We start from the raw sequence: 19,802 nt of genomic DNA, 5'->3' as shown, positions 1-19,802 counted from the left end.
TTAACATCGTAAACAACTTCTGTAGGGCCTTTAAGCTATTCCATCATAATTTACCTGTCATGAAATCTACAATTTATATCTACACAGAAGAAATTGAGGCCATATAGATAATTGGAGGGCCTGTTTCCAAAGTAATATTAAAATTTTTGAGAGAGACAAGGCTGTAGAGTTCTTCCACTTCAGATAATAAAATACCTGCTACATTTTACAGATAAGAAGACTGAGACCCTGAGAAGTTAAGTGGCTTTGCCTAAGATTATACAACTGGTTAAGATGACTAAGCAAGTTTCTAGGCTCCTCATTTCTAATCTTAAATTCTTTCCCCTATTCATTATTTTATTTAAATGAGAAATGAATAGGTATTTAACTTGATGTCATGCATCTGTCTTTTGCATTTTCTTTAACTTTCAAATGGTTAAAATTTTAAGGCTATAAAATCTTGAATTCTCTTAAATGAAATACTAAAATACATCATTTTCATTGCATCCAAAGTCTAATCTTTATGTTAGTCAGTATATATACTTATGACTATATGTGTCAGTTTATATTTTGCCACTTCATGTCAAAAAAGAATATATGTATTAATGTGCTTAAAGCGTTTTTTTTCTTTTCCATCTACTCAAGATATGCTGGTTTTTAGATGGATTGAGGTGTTGATTATTGACATCAAATGTGACATTCCATTTAGTTAATAATAAAAGGATACTTTTAAAAGAAAAATGCTAGACTGATTGACATCATATCTTCATGCAAAACTTATGTATATCAAACCAATTTCTTCTCTAAATACTAATTGTGTTCCCTAGGGATATCCTGAAAACTGTACCATTTCAAACTCTGTAGGAAATAGCTTTTGAAATCTGCAAAGTGAATGAACACTTTATATAGAGCTAGTAAAACCAACTGTTTGAGGTCAATTTAGGAAGACTGGGTTATTACAATAGTTATTCTCTAAATTACTAATTTGCTGAGACCACCCTCAAGTTCTCCCTTCACCAACACACAGAAAATGGAAAACTTTGTTATGTTATAGAAATGACTATGGTATTTTTCCTTGTAAAAGATAATTTATAATAAAAACTTATTTATGGAAATGTGCTCATTTCAAGGTTCAGTTGTTATTACTCAAGTGAATTAGAAAGTTGGGTGCCTTTTAGAAGTTGAAGTTTTTATGACCCAGGAATCTGTTTATTTACAGAGTAGCAAATTTCGTAAATGAATGAATGGATATTTCATAGTTATTAAAGCATTCAGTCTCATAATTTTCAGGTCATACATGATTTGGTAAATTAGCATCACAAAAATATACCTGTCCAATAGAGAAATAAGCCCTACTCAAATTTAGCAAGATGTTTCTTTTACACATGGTACTGTCTCTCATGTTGCTACATCATTTCATTCATTCATTCATTCATTCATTTGTTCATTCATTCAAGAATATTTGTTGAACACTAGCAACATTCCAGGTGATAAACATAATGAACATAATATCTGTTCTACTGGAGAACATACGTATTTACAGAAATATGTTTTTAAATGAGAACCCCTAAAATATGGGTTCATGTATTCCTTTTTCTTCCAACATCCTTCAGAGAGAGCATTTAGTTGAACCTCATCCAGTCAGGAAGTCTTCACAGAGGAAGTAACATTTGGGCTAGGTATTGATGACAAGCGGCATTTTGTGCAATGAAGACGTTTGTCTAGAGGGAAGCATTATTCCAGGGCAAAACGTGTGAAGGCTTATATCTTGAAAGGGTCTGATGTGTTTTTGTAACCAATAAAATTCTTCAGTGCAGCCACAGAATGCCTCAGGTTATTTTCATCAGAATTAAAAATGTGTCACCTTTATTGATGTCCTAACAGAATTCATGTGTCAATATTGTCACCAATATAAATCATGCTTCTGAAAATGCAGGCTATTCACTTGCTTCTTCCACTAACTCTTCTTCATATATGCCACAGCCCAGCATGTGCGGGAGTACGGCATCACACATGGGAGGATTTGAGAAACCTCTAATAGCATACTGTTCCTTACATCCCCAAACCCTTTGTGGGAATGAATAAATAAGCAAACAAAAATGCAGCACTGTTTCTACTGCTTAAATCTGCAGTTGTTTAAATATTTCATTGATGGTATCTGCCTGTTCTTTATACTACTTATTTACTGTTTCTAAAAATGCTACTGGAGATGTTTTTCTTTTGATATTGAAGAGTAATGCTTATCACCCTTAAAAGTTTTCATAACATGGTACTTTACAGACTGTGAGGGCAAGTCACTGCTGTCATATTATTGTGGCCATCCATAATTATGCTACCAGAATGCTACACCTAAAATAATTTTGCTGTAATTTCTGTCTTTGTTCTACTCTGTCATCACATTGGAAAGAAAGGCAATGAAAATCGTGTTTTTGTTTTTTGCTTGTTTGTTTTTGGTTTTGAATAAAACATTAGGGAAAAAAAATCTCCTATGACAAAAATTCATTCTTCCACATGTGGAGGCTCATTTTCCATGAGGTAAGGTTTCATATGATGGCACTTGGAGGTAAATTTAGAGTGAAGAAAAAAACTCTCAATGGAGAAACACACCATGACTCTACTACTTAAATTTAAATGTGAAATAGACACATATTTGCTCATTTTGAGTAAGTCCTTTCCTATGAGATGGCATGCCAATGTGCACAGAAGGTGGCTTTCATTCTGAGACCCGACTTTTATTCATATTTTGACATTAATGAAGAAAGTAACAGGATCTACCTCACATTAGGGGTCATGGGAGAAAAGCATTCCTTCCACTCACCCCTCTGTGTGTCCAAAGTTAACTTCTTTACTTAACAGCTACAACTTAAATATACTTATTCTATAGGAACAGGTCTCATGGAACTGGCCCAGTCTTTCCATATTAGCAAAACAGGACGTGTCCTCTCCGTACATTTGCTCTTATTGCAAAGGAGGGGAATGAAAGGCATATTCTTTTGAATATTATCCCCCAGAAACTACATCCTCTTTTAGGGCTTGAAACATTTCATTTTGGAAGGTTTAAAAAAAAATTAGAATCTATGCCAGTAAAATTTAAACTTAGATTTTATGATATATTTAGCTAAAGAATTTAATTTTAAAACACTCAAGTCCAACTATTTTTTGAAAATAAGATGAATATTTAATTTTGAATACTTTCATTTATTTATTTAAAATATTTATTTATGGGGCACCTGGGTGACTCAGATGGTTAAGCGTCTGCTTTTGGCTCAGGTTATGATCCCAGGGTCCTGGGATCGAGCCCCTCATCGGGCTCCCTGCTCAGTGGGGAGACTGCTTCTCCCTCTGCTTGCCGCTCCCCCTGCTTGTGCTCTCTGGCTCTCCATATCTCTCTGTCAAATAAATAAACAAAATCTTAAAAAAAGGTTTATTTACTTATTTTAGAGGGAGTGGGGGGGAGGGGCACAAAGAGAGAGAGAATCTTCAAGCAGACTGCCCGCTGAGCATGGAGCCCGACGTGGGACTTAATCCCAGGACCTTGAGATAATGACCCGAGCTGAAATTAAGAGTCGGACAATTAACCCACTGCGCCACCCAGGCACCCTGAATACTTTCATTTAAAGATAAGAATTAGAAGATACCAGGAAGGGAAAAATGAAGGGGGGGAATCAGAGGGGGAGACAAACCATGAGAGACTATGGACTCTGAGAAACAAACAGGGTTCCAGAGGGAAGGGGGGTGGGGTAATGGGTTAGCCTGGTGATGGGTATTAAAGAGGACACGTACTGAATGGAGTACTGGGTGTTATACGCAAACAATGAATCATGGAACACTACATCAAAAACTAATGATGTAATGTATGGTGATTAACATAATATAATAAAATTAAAAAAAAAGAATTAATGGATCCTTGAGGAGTCACATGGATGTCTCTTTCCAGACTGTCATTGCAAAGAAGTACATTTAGAAATTTATAAATAAAAGAAAGGAACAGGAGTTAGAACATACCTCCCTTTATAAACTTAATCAAAGCTAAGTCACTATTATCTACAAGTGAACATTTTCCTTAAAATAGAAAAAACCCTATTATTTCTTATAACTTGTTCCTCCTGCATCAAATTCAGAGCAAAAAGGAGGACATGCCGTCACTGTGTTCTTGGTAGTTTTATCTGATCCCTCAGAAAACAAAGCACTGGAATTCATAAGGGTGGGCTGATGCTTACAATGAGGAGGTCGCTGCCCCCCATTAAACCTTGCCTGGCTCACCTCAGCATCAGATGATAACAGCATGTTCACCAGGTTTTCCAAGTGATGAAAATGTCAGGGAACCCAAAGTTATGGTTCCCCCAACAACCATAACTTGGCTATTTTGCACAGAATTATTAAGGAAGAAAAGTTAGAAACTGACAAATCATATAAACCTACAGTTACACTGAGTTCATGTCTACACAGAGTAAAAATTCAATAATGAGGCAACTTAACTGTGTAACTCAGACAAAATCACCCCTTACCTAAGATAATCATAAGAACAAAACTATTTTTGTTTAAACTAAGTTATCTAATTAGCTCAATATTCTATTCTGTACATGGAGTTATAACGGGAAAAATAATTACTAGAATGATTTGAACTTCAGAATATAATAACAATTTAGATTAAATTGGTGTGTTTTCTATCATAAACATATAGCTAACCAAAATAGATCACGTGACCAAGGAAATTGACTTCAATTTATATTTACACTCACAGATACATTCATAAAGGGGTGCCCAGTGAATCTTAAGTTAATTTTACTTTTTATATCAAGAGACATGCCATTTAAAAAACTGATTCTAGATGTAGCTATGGTGATATCAGGTCAAAATGGGGAGAGACACTTCAGTGTTCCACTTATTTATGTATATGTAAGATAAGAAAGAAAGAAGGATTGATGGAGTCTGAGGAGAATAGGAAATTACTTGTTCCTCTTAAAGGCATTAGAATTCAATTACTCCTCCCCACCCCCCAAAATAGCAACCAAACAAATAAGTCAAGAAGACAAAAGCCAAAGGGTAGGGTCATTAAGGAGCTGCGAGACAGGTGTGTAACAAAGTGAGCTGAGAGCTCAGGTCCTCCCCTCTGCAATCTGAGAGACTGCTGGTTTACCAGGAGGGGTGGCCAGCCCTGCCTCTACAGAGAAAGATCACTTCTTAACAGGAAAACGGTCGCGGCACACAGTGCCCACCAGTGGACTAATTTCCAGTTTTCTCTCGGAGTTGTGAGAGAACCCACCATGGGCTGAAGGGGCCGCTAGACTATTTTTGGACTTACAAAGGGTACAGGGCTAGAAAAAAATGTTCTCATCATATGAAGACTCACACCATTTATTTTTAATATTAAAAAGAAATGCATATTGGTTTTTTTGTTTTCTTTTTGTTGTTGTTGTTGTTTTTTACCACAAACTGCTTAGATGGGTCATAGCAGTTATTTGAATAAAAAGTAATTTTTTTTTTTGCTAGTCCTAGCAGGAAAAAAAAATCTTTTGACATTTAGCATTATGAGGCTAGTCAAAATACCGCTCAGCATATTTTGTCAGATGTGTACTTCCCTTCCAGAAGCAGTTTTCATCCACGTGTTTATGTCCCCTTACATTGCAACTTGATTTGTGGGGATTTAACTATATCTCTTTTCTTAAATCTCAGATTTGGACTTATTAAAAATTCTTAGAGGCATAACTAAAAATTCAATAATAAGTGTTTGGCTTTGGCTCTCTTTTATAACTTTTCCTTTCTTCTACAAAGAAACATTAACTCTCTGAGGTTTATTCCCTTTTTCAGACAAACATCTCATGGCTAAACATCTGACTCAGTCATGTTAAATAGTCAAGGTCTATTTATTTTGGAAAATGGTATATTTAAGGCACTCAGAGTTCACAGATCATAGAAAGCTACTTTTCTATATGATTTCCCTAGTGAGTGTTGGTGACTAAGTAGTGAACTGGGATGAGAGCAATTAATATGGGGGTGTCTGGGTGGCTCAGTTGGTTAAACATCTGCCTTTGGCTCAGGTCGTGATCCCAGGGTCCTGGGATCGAGCCCCCCCCCAATGCTCTCTCTCTCAAATAAATAAATAAAATCTTAAAAAAAAAAAGCAATTAGTACACACACAGCCATGGGTGCGGATTGTTTTCCTCCACTAGACAGTAAGGTCTTTGAGGCCAAGGGTTACACTGAATTCATTTTTGTCTTATCCCAGTGCCTTTCAGCAGACAGTAAGCAAGAAGAAATTGCTGAATACATAAATTTCTTCAACTGAAGTGATAATTATAGAATGATGTTGGATGAAGTAAAGCAGAATAGTCGAGTGACCATGATAATTTAGGTTGACTTACAGAAATGGCAATTTCATGTGGTTTACTCTATTGCTTCATCAGATTCATGTGCTGCCTCCCCCCTCCCCCAAGAACCTTACTATATCTGTAAGGTTTTTCCATCACAATCCTTCAAGATGGATGGGAATTTTCCTTAATTTTATCCATTCCCCAAAGAGAATAACACTACAATTAACATTCCTAAGGCACAGAGAAATGAAATAACCCACCCTTCACTGAGTTAACATATTCTTTCATTTAACAACTATTCCAGGGCCCACGATGTGCAGACAGGATGCTAGGGACCGAGGGTGCAGAAGTCATGAGGGCAAAGCCTTGCCTCAGGGTGGATCTGATGACAAAATGGGGTGTCCAGACAAGTCACCAGGCCAGTACATTACCGACACGAGTGCTATGTGAGGGTGTTGTAAGAACACTTTAAGGGGCAGCTGAGTCAGACCAGGAAGAGTGGGCAGGGAAGCCCGCTAGGAAATTTCCCGGTCAATGTGTGATGGATAATCTAGTCAGACAAAGGGAGAGGGCAGAGAGGGGGAGAAGCTCAGCGAGGACGTGTGGCACATCACAGGCCCTGAAAGTGGTGTGAATGAGGCCAGGACAAGCCTAGGTGAGGAAGAGGGGAGAGGCAAGGCCAGAGCTGTAAACAGCGTTCAGAGTAGAGCGAGTCAGTGGTGGGTCCAGGAAAATAATGAAGCTGATAGAAAAGTTATTGAAAAACATGTCTGAAAAGGATTCATAAAACAATATTTGTGGGTTTTTTTTTCTGGCGATTTGATTACATTGATTGAGAAATCATTTAATCCCATTCAATCTCTTAATTTTATCGACATCCAAAGTTAAGGCTGGAGAAGTTACGTGACTTGCATAAAGTCCCAAACCTGGTTCTCCAGCACAGGGTGAAACCCACCGAGGTCCGCGGGCTCTCCCATGTAGTGCTCTTTGTGGACATTGCCTGTTTGCCTTTCTCCTGGTTCCTTTAAACCCTAGGCTGAATTCTTTCAAGTCCCAGGCATGCTAACTAAGTAATTTTTTTGTGGGCTGCATCAGTGACTTGTAACAATTATTTTCCAGAAGGAGTAAGCATTTGGTAAGTGCCCAGTCATCTTCCCCCTCCCCCAGCCCGTTTTGTAGATATTCAGTTTTTCCAAATTCCTCTATTAAGTTTTCATGTCTCGCTAGAGCTGTGACAAAGGCAATAGGTTAAGACTCAAACATGTACAAGTTTGACTTCAAAATGCTTATTTTAAGCGTACAGTTAAGACGGCAAACATGAAACATGCTGACTGTTGCAGTTCGATGATTAATGCCACAGATAATCACCAAACATGTTTTATTGCACAACTGATAACATGCATGCACAATGAAGACAAGAAGATGCTCTGAACTGGTCAACGTGCCCAAGACCAAATGCCAGCATTTGTTTTTATAGTTTTTGTAATCTCACCTGCTAAGACCCTTATCTTCATAAAACCACTGAGTTCCTGAATAAATATTGTGCCACAGATTTAAATCTTCTGGGGGATTTGATGCAAGTGGTTGCTGGATTTTACGTCTCAGAAGCTCATATCTAAAGCAAAAGACAAGCAGAAACATGGGGATTATCTCAACTAATGTTATTACCAAAATTCATGTTGTTTCATGGTATGAGTGTCTGGTGTGTGCACATAAACGTAAAAAAAATCTTAATTTACAATCACGGAGGTTTTTTTTTTTTTTTTCCTCCAGATAATCACTATCTTCTGGCTCAAGTTTCAGGTATTCAATTATTTTGAAACAATCAGCTACATTCACATGTTACTATTATTAGTAAGAATGATAACATTTTAGATTTCTTCTATTTCAGATTTGCCAAAACTTTATAGCCAGTTTCACACAAAGTGGAAATACAAAATGCTTAAGTTAATGGTTTCCTAAGACATCAACCCATCAGTGCTTTATAAATAATAATATTATCAGCTTGCTACTCTTGGCTAAGTGTCAAGTTGAGGTTGTTACAAAGCTATGTCAGAATCACACACTTTTCTTTCCTCTTATCTATATCCCTGACCACATTCTTTACAAGTTTCCAGATAATAATACCCTGCCAGAGAATGATTGTGTTAGCTTTGGAATTTTGAGACATTTTTGTGTAAATGTATCATTTAGAACATGCATCAAGTTTGTCTAACATATAATAAAAATATATTCTGAAAACCAAGAGGATTACATCAAGAATTGTTAGAGAACAGTGATTGTTGTTTCAAGGGGTTTTAGAGCTTCATAAAATTATATTTCTATCTCGAACTTTTATGGCTCCATGTAAGTAGAGATATACAATACGAAATCGTATTCAAGTTATGAGTAGGGGGTACCAATTAGGAATTAGTTCTACATTCACACGTGAGTAAAAGTCTCCTTCCTTCTTTCCTTCCTTCCTTTTTCCTTCCTTCCTTCCTTCGGAGATAAGACCATAGCATAATCCAAAAGCACAGTCACTTTCTCTTACCTCAAATCGGGTCCGTTTGGTCTGGATGGTGGCTGCCATGAAATCCCAACATACGATTCACTTAGTGGAATCGCCAACAATGGGTTAATGCCCTGAGGTAGGGTGGGGTGGGTGGTAACATGGGTAGGTAAACTCTCTGTGCACCCTCCTAGGTACCCGTTACCTCCTGAGCAAGCCACAATGGTGACAGAGTAGTTAGTGAAAGGAATCAGATGAGTAATTACTTGACTTAACACGGAGGAAGTAACGTTGGTTATTGTGAGGTGAGGATCAGGCATGCGGATCTCATAGCTAAGTATGTCTCCATTCTGCATGAGGGGGGGTTTCCAAGTGACCTGAAATAAAAGATAAATTTAGAATCAGTGTGACAACACAGGAACAGAGCAAGTGAAGTTCACAAGACCTAAAATTTTGCCGTGCCTTGTTTTCACTTAAGTCACTTTCTAAATGCCTCCTTTCGACTTAGCCTTTTGCACTAGACAGTAATGAAGGGTTTGGGATCAATTAGCATACACCAGGAACTAAATGAAATGCTGTTTCCTGGGTTTGGCTTTTTGTCGTGATACTTTCTAGGACTGTCAGATTAATACACACCTTAGTGATTCATCTCCACTGTGGGTGTTCTAAAGGACACAGAGTACACACATGGAGGAAATTCACACATCCGCATGCATCCGTGGGGCAGCGGCAGGATTTGACAGTTTTCTTGTTTATAACTCAATTAAATGAAACATCAGAACTCCCCGCTTTGCATTGTTAGTATGTACTCTAAATATGTCACTACTTTTTTTTTGGATGGTGAGGGTGGGTGAAGATTCTTTGCATTTTCTGAGGATGCATAATTGAGTTCTTGAATCTCACATGTGCATAATGCAGAAAGTAAAGCAATAGCAACTTCTATTCTCAGAGATAAGAGAGAAGCCTTTAAAAAGGCAAGCAAAAGATGATCCTATTTAACTAACACGTGGACCTGAACCCCAGAAAAAAATAAATATTTTGTAATGGAATACTACAATGTTTAATATTCCTTTTTTTTTGCTAAATTTTGTAAGGCCGTAGTGGTTAACACACTCATGCTTTGGGGGTAAAAGAACCCTAGAAAAATGTATCTGGACCATTAAGAAATCACTTTTTTTACATACTATTCTGGTTCCTCTCTTATCATTGTCTTGCAACGTTCCTTAAATTTTAGTGTATACATTTCATCTCTTAGTAAGCTTCTAGATGGCAGGGCCAAAACTGTATACCCATTTAATGCCATGCACACAGAAATGGAGTTCAGTAAGTAACTGCAGTCACAGCTGATTAGAGTACATTTTTTTCCTTAGCATATGGTTATTTTGAATATTTAAAAGAATTTCCACAGAGCAATATATATGGATATCCATATTTGTAACTCTAAACAAAATCAAAGTCAGAAAAAAGTAACAGAAAAATTATTGAGAAGTACTGACCAACATGTTTCTCTCTTAAATCAAAGGGAAAGTTTAATTTTAACCATTATTGAGGGATTACTTTCTAACAGGTTGAGGTAATTCACTTTATCGCAGACAATGAAAGAATGTCCATGATCTGCATCCTCACAAACTAGTAAAATTACCACTTGTTTTAGTTTTTGCTTGTTTATTACTTTATTATTTCTCTAATTATTTTTCTTAATTATTACTTTATTTCTCTAATTAGTTTGCATTCTCTTGGCTTTTTTGGTGAGGTATAAATATTTCCAAATATTATTGACCCTTTGCATATCTTCCTCTTTAAATTATCCATATTTTATACATTATTTTCTATTGAACTACCTTTTTATCTTAAAATATTAGAAGTCTTTGTATATTATGAGGAAATCTATTTTTCTATAATGTGTGTTACAGATGAATTTTTCCAATCTATCTCTTGGAATTTAACTTTTTTTCTTTTTTTGAGGGAGTCTTATGCCTTGCAAGAAACAATTTATTTTCTAGCTAAATATAACTATCTTTTCTTTATCTTTTTTTTTAATTTTAAAGATTTATTTATTTGAGAGAGAGAACATGAGCAGAGTGGGGAAAGCCAGAGGGAGAGGAAGAAGCAGGCTCCCCACTTAGCAGGGAGCTAGACATGGGGCTCAGTCCCAGAACCCCAGGATGATGACTTGAGCCAAAGGCAGACGCTTAACCAAGTGAGCAACCCAGGTGCCCCTAGTTTTTATTGTAAGGCTTCTGAGTTTCTGTTTTTGGTTTTGTTTTGTTTTTTCCTTTAGAAAGATCCCCCTAATCTTTAAATTATATAAAATTATTTTTCTAACCTATTTTTTTAACATGAAAATTTTAATTTCTTGGAATTTAGTTATGATATAATAAAAAGATCTTTTTTTTTTCTTACACATAGACTGTCAGGCCAGTACCATTTTTAAAGTAAACCATTATTTCCTAATGAAATAAAACATTGCTTCTACAATGTCAAGCTCCCATGTTTACTTGTATCTGTATCTAAAGTCTAGTCTGCTCAAACAATCATTTGTCTATTATTATGCCAACACCATAGTGCTGTAATTCAGTGGCTTTATAGTAAGTTGAAATACTGAAGAAGATGTCACCTCAGTATTTTTTTCTTTGACAATTTTCTAGGCTAGTTCTACCATTTAGCCTTCTTTATATAACTTGAGATCATTTTATCCGGTTTGAAACAAAACATTATTGCCATTCTGATTTGAACGATGTTAGGTGTATATGCCAACCTTGGAAGGATTGACTTATTGTGGAATTAAGTCCTTCCATCTAGGAAGACAGCATATTCTCTATTTGTTTCAGTGTAAAGAAGTTGAGAACAGCGTGGGCTCTTGGAACCACCATATTGCTTTGGGGTGAATCCCAGCTCCTCTTCATATGTAATATTAGGAAGGTTACTTATACTCTCAATTCCCAGTATTCTTACCTATGAAATGGGGATAGTAATAGCATCTCTCTGGTAGGGCTGGATTAAGCATTGAATGAGAGCAGTTCTTAGAACTTAATATGAACTCAATAAATAGTACTCATCATTATTATTTTATTTTCTTCCATAAGATGTTTTTATATATATATATATATATATATATATGTTATGGTTTGATTTAAGCAGACCAAAGACAGATCCACCTTCATAAATAGGTGATAATGGTGATTAAGACTCAACTCTTTTCACTCTGGGTTATTATCAGACTTGTAAATGAGCAACACTAAGAGTGCACACCCTAGTAACACAATGCATGGACAAAATCCGGCAGCCACAGAGGGTGGCTTCAGTCTGAGCCGAGTGACTTCTCTGCCACATGAAGACTGAGAACTGCATACCTGTTATCTTTCATTCTGCTTTAGCTGTGGAAGGTGGGGCTGTGCTTGAGTCATCACCATCAAAGTTTTTTTGTGGCATCACAGTTACATAACTTAGCTATTTTTATGTTTTATTTTCTATTAGTCCTCAACTGTACTCAAGACTTCAGTGTAGCAACCTCTAAACCTTTATAAGCAACCTTGTAAATCTTTCACTTTTATAAAGTGAAGAGTTGAGTCTTAAATCATCAGCAATCTTAGAAATTGACTTTATCTTAATCTGATTTTACATTGAATTTTTGCTGGAAATGGCAGCTGAATCTTTTAAGTCCTTTTTCTATTGCATCTATTGATAAAAAATTATATGAGCTTTCTCCTTTGATCAGTTGACTTAGGAAGTATGTTGATAGATGTCCTGATGTTGAACCATCCTTACATTTTTGGAATCAAAGCAAATTTCTCCTGGCATGTCATTCTTTTAATATACTTCTTAATTCAATTTGCTAATATTTTATTGGGAAGTTCTGGATCTATATTCATATGAAATTAGTCTATAGTTTTACTGAACTATCTTTTTCAAGTTTTGGTAGAACATTTTTTCCAACTTTAGAAAATGCAATGAATTTTCTTAAGTGATTAAATACCAAATAAAACTGCATGGTTTTCACTTTTTCAGATAACCTCTTCAACATCATATATTATTTATTTTCTTTATAATCAAATAATCAAAAACAATATTAAGAATATGACTTTGATATACAGCTGTGCTCTCCAATTTTCCCTTCTTAAAGCTTAAATGTATGCCAAGTCATATCACCTTTTTTTTGCTTATTACCATGTTACTTTGTTTTCTATTTGGCCTAAGTATATGGAGTTTCCCTTGCTTTCCTGGTTAGAACATGACTTCCTATGGGCAGGATGGGGTAGCAGTGAACAGAACATATGGCCCAATATAGAAAGAACTAGGGAGAAATACCAGTCCATTCCTGTTCCCCCCCATCCTATTGACTGGTATTCTTTATTCCTCTTAAACTGATTTGTTTTTTTCTCCCAAGTCCTTGTCACTTCTGGGCATATATTTATTCGTGTAGTGCTGTCTAAAATGTAAGCTCCATGAAAGTAAGGATTCTGTTTTGGTCTCTGGTGTATCCTCAGGGCTTAAAGAGGCACTCATGAAGGTATGTTACTGCTCAATAAATGTTAGCAAAACTGGTTATTGTTGTTGTTGCTGTTAATATTATTGACTATTTCCTTCATCCTAATACTCAGAACGACTCTATATAGTAAATGTTGAGTCAATTTCTTTTTTTTTAATTTTTTATTATGTTAATCACAATACATTACATCTTTAGTTCTTGATGTAGTGTTCCATGATTCATTGTTTGTGCATAACACCCAGTGCTCCACGCAGAACGTGCCCTCCTTAATACCCATCACCAGGCTAACCCATCCCCCCACCCTCCCCCCCTCTAGAACCCTCAGTTTGTTTTTCAGAGTCAATCATCTCTCATGGTTCGTCTCCCCCTCTGACGTACTCCCCTTCATTCTTCCCCTCCTGCTATCTTCTTCTTTTTCTTTTTTCTTGACATATGTTGCATTATTTGTTTCAGAAGTACAGATCTATGATTCAACAGTCTTGCACAATTCACAGTGCTCACCATAGCACATACCCTCCCCAATGTCTATCACCCAGCCACCCCATCCCTCCCACCCCCCACCACTCAGCAACACTCAGTTTGTTTCCTGAGATTAAGAATTCCTCATATCAGTGAGGTCATATGATACATGTCTTTCTCTGATTGACTTATTTCACTCAGCATAACACCCTCCAATTCCAACCACGTCGTTGCAAATGGCAAGATCTCTTTCCTTTTGATGGCTGCATAATATTCCATTGTGTATATATACCACTTCTTCTTTATCCATTCATCTGTCGATGGACATCTTGGCTCTTTCCACAGTTTGGCTATTGTGGACATTGCTGCTATAAACATTGGGGTGCATGTACCCCTTCAGATCCCTACATTTGTATCTTTGTAGTAAATACCCAGTAGTGCAATTGATGAATCGTATGGAAGCTCTATTTTCAACTGTTTGAGGAACCTCCATACTGTTTTCCAGAGGGGCTGCACCAGCTTGCATTCCCACCAACAATGTAGGAGGGTTCCCCTTTCTCCGCATCCCCACCAACATCTGTTGTTTCCTGACTTGTTAATTTTAGCCATTCTGACTGGTGTGAGGTGGTATCCCATTGAGGTTTTGATTTGGATTTCCCTGATGCCGAGCAATGTTGAGCACTTTTTCATGTCTCTGTTGGCCATTTGGATGTCTTCTTTGGAAAAATGTCTGTTCATGTCTTCTGCCCATTTCTTGATTGGATTATTTGTTCTTTGGGTGTTGAGTTTGATAAGTTCTTTATAGATTTTGGATCCTAGCCCTTTATCTGATATGTCATTTACAAATATCTTCTCCCATTCCGTCGGTTGTCTTTTGGTTTTGTGGACTGTTTCTTTTGCTGTGCAAAAGCTTTTTATCTTGATGAAATCCCAAGAGTTCATTTTGGCCCTTGCTTCCCTTGCCTTTGGTGATGTTTCTAGGAAGAAGTTGCTGTGGCTGAGGTCGAAGAAGTTGCTACCTGTGTTCTCCTTTAGGATTTTGATGGACTCCTGTCTCACATTTAGGTCTTTCAACCATTTGGAGTCTATTTTTGTGTGTGGTGTAAGGAAATGGTCCAGTTTCGTTCTTCTGCATGTGGCTGTCCAATATTCCCAACACCATTTGTTGAAGAGACTTTTTGCCATTGGACATTCTTTCCTGCTTTGTCAAAGATTACTTGACCATAGAGTTGAGGGTCCATTTCTGGGCTCTCTATTCTGTTCCATTGATCTATGTATCTGTTTTTGTGCCAGTAGCATACTGTCTTGATGATGACAGCTTTGTAATAGAGCTGGAAGTCCGGAATTGTGATGCCGCCAGCTTTGCTTTTCTTTTTCAACATTCCTCTGGCTATTCGGGGTCTCTTCTGGTTCCATACAAATTTTAGGATTATTTGTTCCATTTCTTTGAAAAAAGTGGATGGTATTTTGATGGGGATTGCATGGAATGTGTAGATTGCTCTAGGTAGCATTGACATCTTCACAATGTTTGTTCTTCCAATTCATGAGCATGGAACGTTTTTCCATTTCTTTGTGTCTTCTTCAATTTCTTTCATGAGTGTTTTATAGTTTTCTGAGTACAGATTCTTTGCCTCTTTGGTTAAATTTATTCCTAGGTATCTTATGGTTTTGGGTGCAATTGTAAATGGGATCGACTCCTTGATTTGTCTCTCTTCTGTCTTGTTGTTGGTGTATAGGAATGCCACTGATTTCTGTGCATTGATTTTATATCCTGCTACTTTACTGAATTCCTGTATGAGTTCTAGCAGTTTTGGAGTGGAGTCTTTTGGGTTTTCCACATACAGTGTCATATTATCTGCAAAGAGTGAGAGTTTGACTTCCTCTTTGCCGATTTGGATGCCTTTGATTTCTTTTTGTTGTCTGATTGCTGTGGCTAGGACTTCTAATACTATGTTGAATAGCAGTGGTGAGAGTGGACGTCCCTGCCACGTTCCTGACCTTAGGGAAAAAGCTCTCAGCTTTTCCGCATTGAGAATGATATTCGCTGTAGGTTTTTCATAGATGGCTTATGATGTTGAGGCATGTACCCTCCATCCCTATACTCTGAAGAGTTTTGATCAAGAAAGGATGCTGTACTTTGTCAAATGCTTTTTCTGCATCTATTGAGAGGATCATATGATTCTTGTTCTTTCTTTTGTTAATATATTGTATCATGTTGGTTGATTTGTGGATGTTGAACCAGCCTTGCAGCCCAGGGATAAATCCCACTTGGTCGTGGTGAATAATCCTTTTAATGGACTGTTGGATCCTATTGGCTAGTATTTTGGTGAGAATTTTTGCATCCATGTTCATCAAGGATATTGGTCTGTAATTCTCCTTTTTGATGGGGTCTTTGTCTGCTTTGGGGATCAAGCTAATGCTGGCCTCATAAAATGAGTTTGGAAGTTTTCCTTCCATTTCTATTTTTTGGAACAGTTTCAGGAGAATAGGTATTAATTCTTTTTTAAATGTCTGATAGAATTCCCCTGGGAAGCCATCTGGCCCTGGGCTTTTGTTTGTTGGGAGATTTTTGATGACTGCTTCAATTTCCTTAGTGGTTATAGGTCTGTTCAGGTTTTCTATCTCTTCCTGGTTCAATTTTGGTAGTTGATACATCTCTAGGAATGCACCCATTTCTTCCAGGTTATCTAATTTGCTGGCATAGAGTTGCTCATAATATGTTCTTATAATTGTTTGTATTTCTTTGGTGTTGGCTGTGATCTCTCCTCTTTCATTCATGGTTTTGTTGATTTGGGTCATTTCTCTTTTCTTTTTGATAAATCTGGCCAGGGGTTTATCAATCTTGTTAATTCTTTCAAAGAACCAGCTCCTAGTTTTGTTGATCTGTTTTACTGTTCTTTTGGTTTCTATTTCATTGATTTCTGCTCTGATCTTTATGATTTCTCTTCTCCTGCTGGGTTTAGGCTTTGTTTTTTTTTTTTTTTCTCTAGCTCCTTTAGGTGTAGGGTTAGGTTGTGTATTTGAGACCTTTCTTGTTTCTTGAGAAAGGCTTGTATTGCCATATAACTTTCCTCTCAGGACTGCCTTTGCTGTAGCCCAAAGATTTTGAACAGTTTTGTTTTCATTTTCATTTGTTTCCATGAATTTTTTAAATTCTTCTTTAGTTTCCTGGTTGACCCATTCACTCTTTAGTAGGATGCTCTTTAGCTCGTTAGATTTTAGTTTTTATTTCTCCAGAAAGGGTTCTCTAATAACTTCCACACTTTTTTCAAGCCCAGCTAGTATATTTAAAGTCATGATTCTGAACTCCAGGTCCGACATCATACTAATGTCCGTATTGAGTAGGTGCCTGGCTGAGGGTACTATCTCTTGTTCTTTTTGCTGAGGTGATTTTTTTCGTCTTGTCATTTTGTCCAGAGGAGAATAGATGAATGAGAGAATAAAATGCTAACAGGTTAACAACGTCCCCAGCAAATATACTCTATACAAATCAGAAAAGACCTGAAACCAGGGGAAAAGAAAGGGAAAGAAAGAAAAAAGAGAAAAGAAAGAAAAAAAAAGAACAAAAGGAAAAAGATAAATACAAAAACAGAAAATATGAAAAAAACCGAATATGATCAAATATGATCAGGGTAGTGCATAGATCAGTGCAACACAGATTTTGGGCGTATTGGTCTGTTAGAAAAAAGTGCCTCCTAAAATTTTAAAGGAAGAAAGACTTATATATGTACAAAATAAGGGTTGATACAATGAAGGGATGGAAGATGACTGTAAAGATGAAAATTATAAAAGATGTTTTAAAGGAATTGATATGATAAGAAGTTGTTTGAAAAAAGAAAGAAGATTTAAAAAAAAAGAAAAAGAAAAAAAAGGGAGAGAATGTGATCAGGCAGGAGACTAGAACAAAGCCATACACTAGTGATTTAGGGTATATTTTGATCCGTTAGAAGAAACTGTATCTCAAAATTTTAAAGAGAGAACAACTTATATATATATATATATATGCCAAAAATAAGGGTAACTACTATGAAGGGATAAAATATGACTCTAAAAATGAAAAATAAAAAAAATTTTTTTTAAAAGGGACTGATAAGATGTTGGTTGAAAAAGGGAAAAAGAAAAATTAAAAAAAAGTTAAAAAAATTAACTTTGAAAAACTAATGAATCATGGTAAAAGAAAAAAGCTATGCATTCTATGTGCAGTATTCCCCTACAGCTGGAGTTCTCCCGTTCTCCTTGATCGGTAAACTTGGTCTTGGCTGGCTGTTCCTGCTGTTCTTCTGGGGGAGGGGCCTGTTGCCGTGGTTCCCAAATGTCTTTGCCGGAGGTGGAATTGCCCCGCCCTTGTCGGTCCAGGCTAAGCAAGCTGCTCGGGTTTGCTCTCAGGAGCTTTTGTTCCCTGCAAGCTCTGGTACAGCCTTGAAGAACCAGGGTGAAAATGGTGGCCTCCCAATCTCCACTCGGAGGAGTTGAGAACTCGGGGCCCCGCTCCTCAGTGCGCCCCCAGAGAAAGGCAGTAAATCACTCCCGTCTCCCCGGTCTCCGGCCACACTCCGTGCTCACCCGGCCTGTGCCCGAGCGTTTCTATCTCTGGCCCCCGACCCCGTGTAGAGTCTTCAAACCCAGCAGATCCCTGCGGTGCACTCCCGCGCCGCTCCTCCTGGGGGAGGCAGGGGAGTCTCCCCGGATCTGCCGCTTGTTGGGTCCCTGCTGGGGGAGCCGTGCCCCGACTGGGCCGCGGATCACAGTTTATGGCCACCCCGAGCTGAGAGCCCGCGCCTCGGCTCCGTCTCTGCAGCCGGCTTCCCTGCTCCGATACCTGGGAGCTCTGCCGCACTCAGGCACCCCCGGTGTTTCTGTGACTCAGAGGGTCCTGAGACCACACTGTCCCGCGAGGGTTCCACCCCCCACTTAGCCACTGGAGCGCCGTCCCTCAGCAGAGCCGACTTCTAAAAGGTCCGATTTTGTGCTCCGCGGCTCTATCACTTGCCAGAAGCGGCCGACGGAGGCCCCCTCCCCTACCGTCTATCCTCCCGAATATCGCCTCGGATTCACTTCTCCGCACGTCCTACCTTCCAGAAAGTGGTCGCTTCTCTGTTCAGAGGGTTGTTGCTACTCTCTTCTTCCGTCTGCTGTTGAGTTCGTAGATGTTCAGAATGGTTTGATCCCTATTTAGCTGAATTCCTGAGACCAGACGAAATCCAGGTCTCCTACTCCTCCGCCATCTTGCTCCGCCCCCTGTAGCTTTGTCTTTGAGAAGGGACAGTGCTTATGTTGCATCATATTGATTGGTATTGCTACTGAAGTTTTGCAAAATTCCCTCAGGATTAAAACAAAAAGTTATTTCTGGAATGATTAATAACTCTAGGTTTGTTTGGGATTCTGTTTGGTTTTTCTTTTGAATGAAGAGTAATTATTGAGATTGCCCAATTCATATAATAAACATTGTATATCACGTACTTCAAGTTAATTTCCTTTTAGTGTATTATCAACAGAATTCGATACACTTTTGATATTTCTATCAATGAAGTGTGTTGCTTTCACCCGTCTCTTATTGAAACTAAAAAAGGCTTTTAGAAAACAGTTTTTAGTTTGTAGGTCAAATTAAATTTCTTCAACAATTTACACTATTTAGCAACACCTAGTGTTTGTTTTTGTGGGGGAGTGAGAACACACAACACAGATCCAAGTAATAATTTCAACAGATGAACTTTGCTGTTATGCAAATATCCTTTGTTTTGTGCTCTGGTGAGCAAGCTACTGTACCAATGTTTTTGGCAGTAGTACAAGACTGAATCCATGGAAGCATGTGTGTATTTACACAAAAGAGGCTTCTAAGCTACACAACTCCCTCCTGTTTGGTTACACTAATTTCCCTTGAATGAAGTTTGTATGCAAGCCAAAACAATGGTAGTTAACCTGTCCTCTAGAGTTCATTCCCAGTAGAATGAAGTGAATAACTGAACACTTTCTAGATAGCCCAGTAATATGCTATTTTATTTCTTTCCCCATCATTTTGATTCTTTGATCATTAAAAAAAATCAGAATATTGGTAAATGGAACTTTTGTT

General features: G+C 37.6%; 1 protein-coding gene across 1 annotated transcript in view; it reads right to left on the bottom strand.

Moving 5' to 3' along the window:
• The window catches only part of USH2A (usherin), a 707,317-nt gene that overhangs the window by 223,842 nt on the left and 463,673 nt on the right, over window positions 1-19,802 (bottom strand). The window contains exons 32-33 of the mRNA XM_025892244.1: window positions 8,827-9,161; window positions 7,786-7,908 (exon numbers count right to left, since the gene is read on the bottom strand). Coding sequence (XP_025748029.1) covers window positions 7,786-7,908; window positions 8,827-9,161 — 458 coding nt within the window. The remainder of the gene's footprint in view (window positions 1-7,785; window positions 7,909-8,826; window positions 9,162-19,802) is intronic.

Source organism: Callorhinus ursinus, unplaced genomic scaffold (assembly GCF_003265705.2).
Source record: "Callorhinus ursinus isolate GAN/ISIS: 27379988/994484 unplaced genomic scaffold, GSC_fseal_2.0 scaffold54, whole genome shotgun sequence".
Classification (NCBI taxonomy): Eukaryota; Metazoa; Chordata; class Mammalia; order Carnivora; family Otariidae; genus Callorhinus; species Callorhinus ursinus.
The sequence above is the reverse complement of the archived record's forward strand: the minus strand, read 5'-3'. Positions and strand labels throughout refer to the sequence as shown.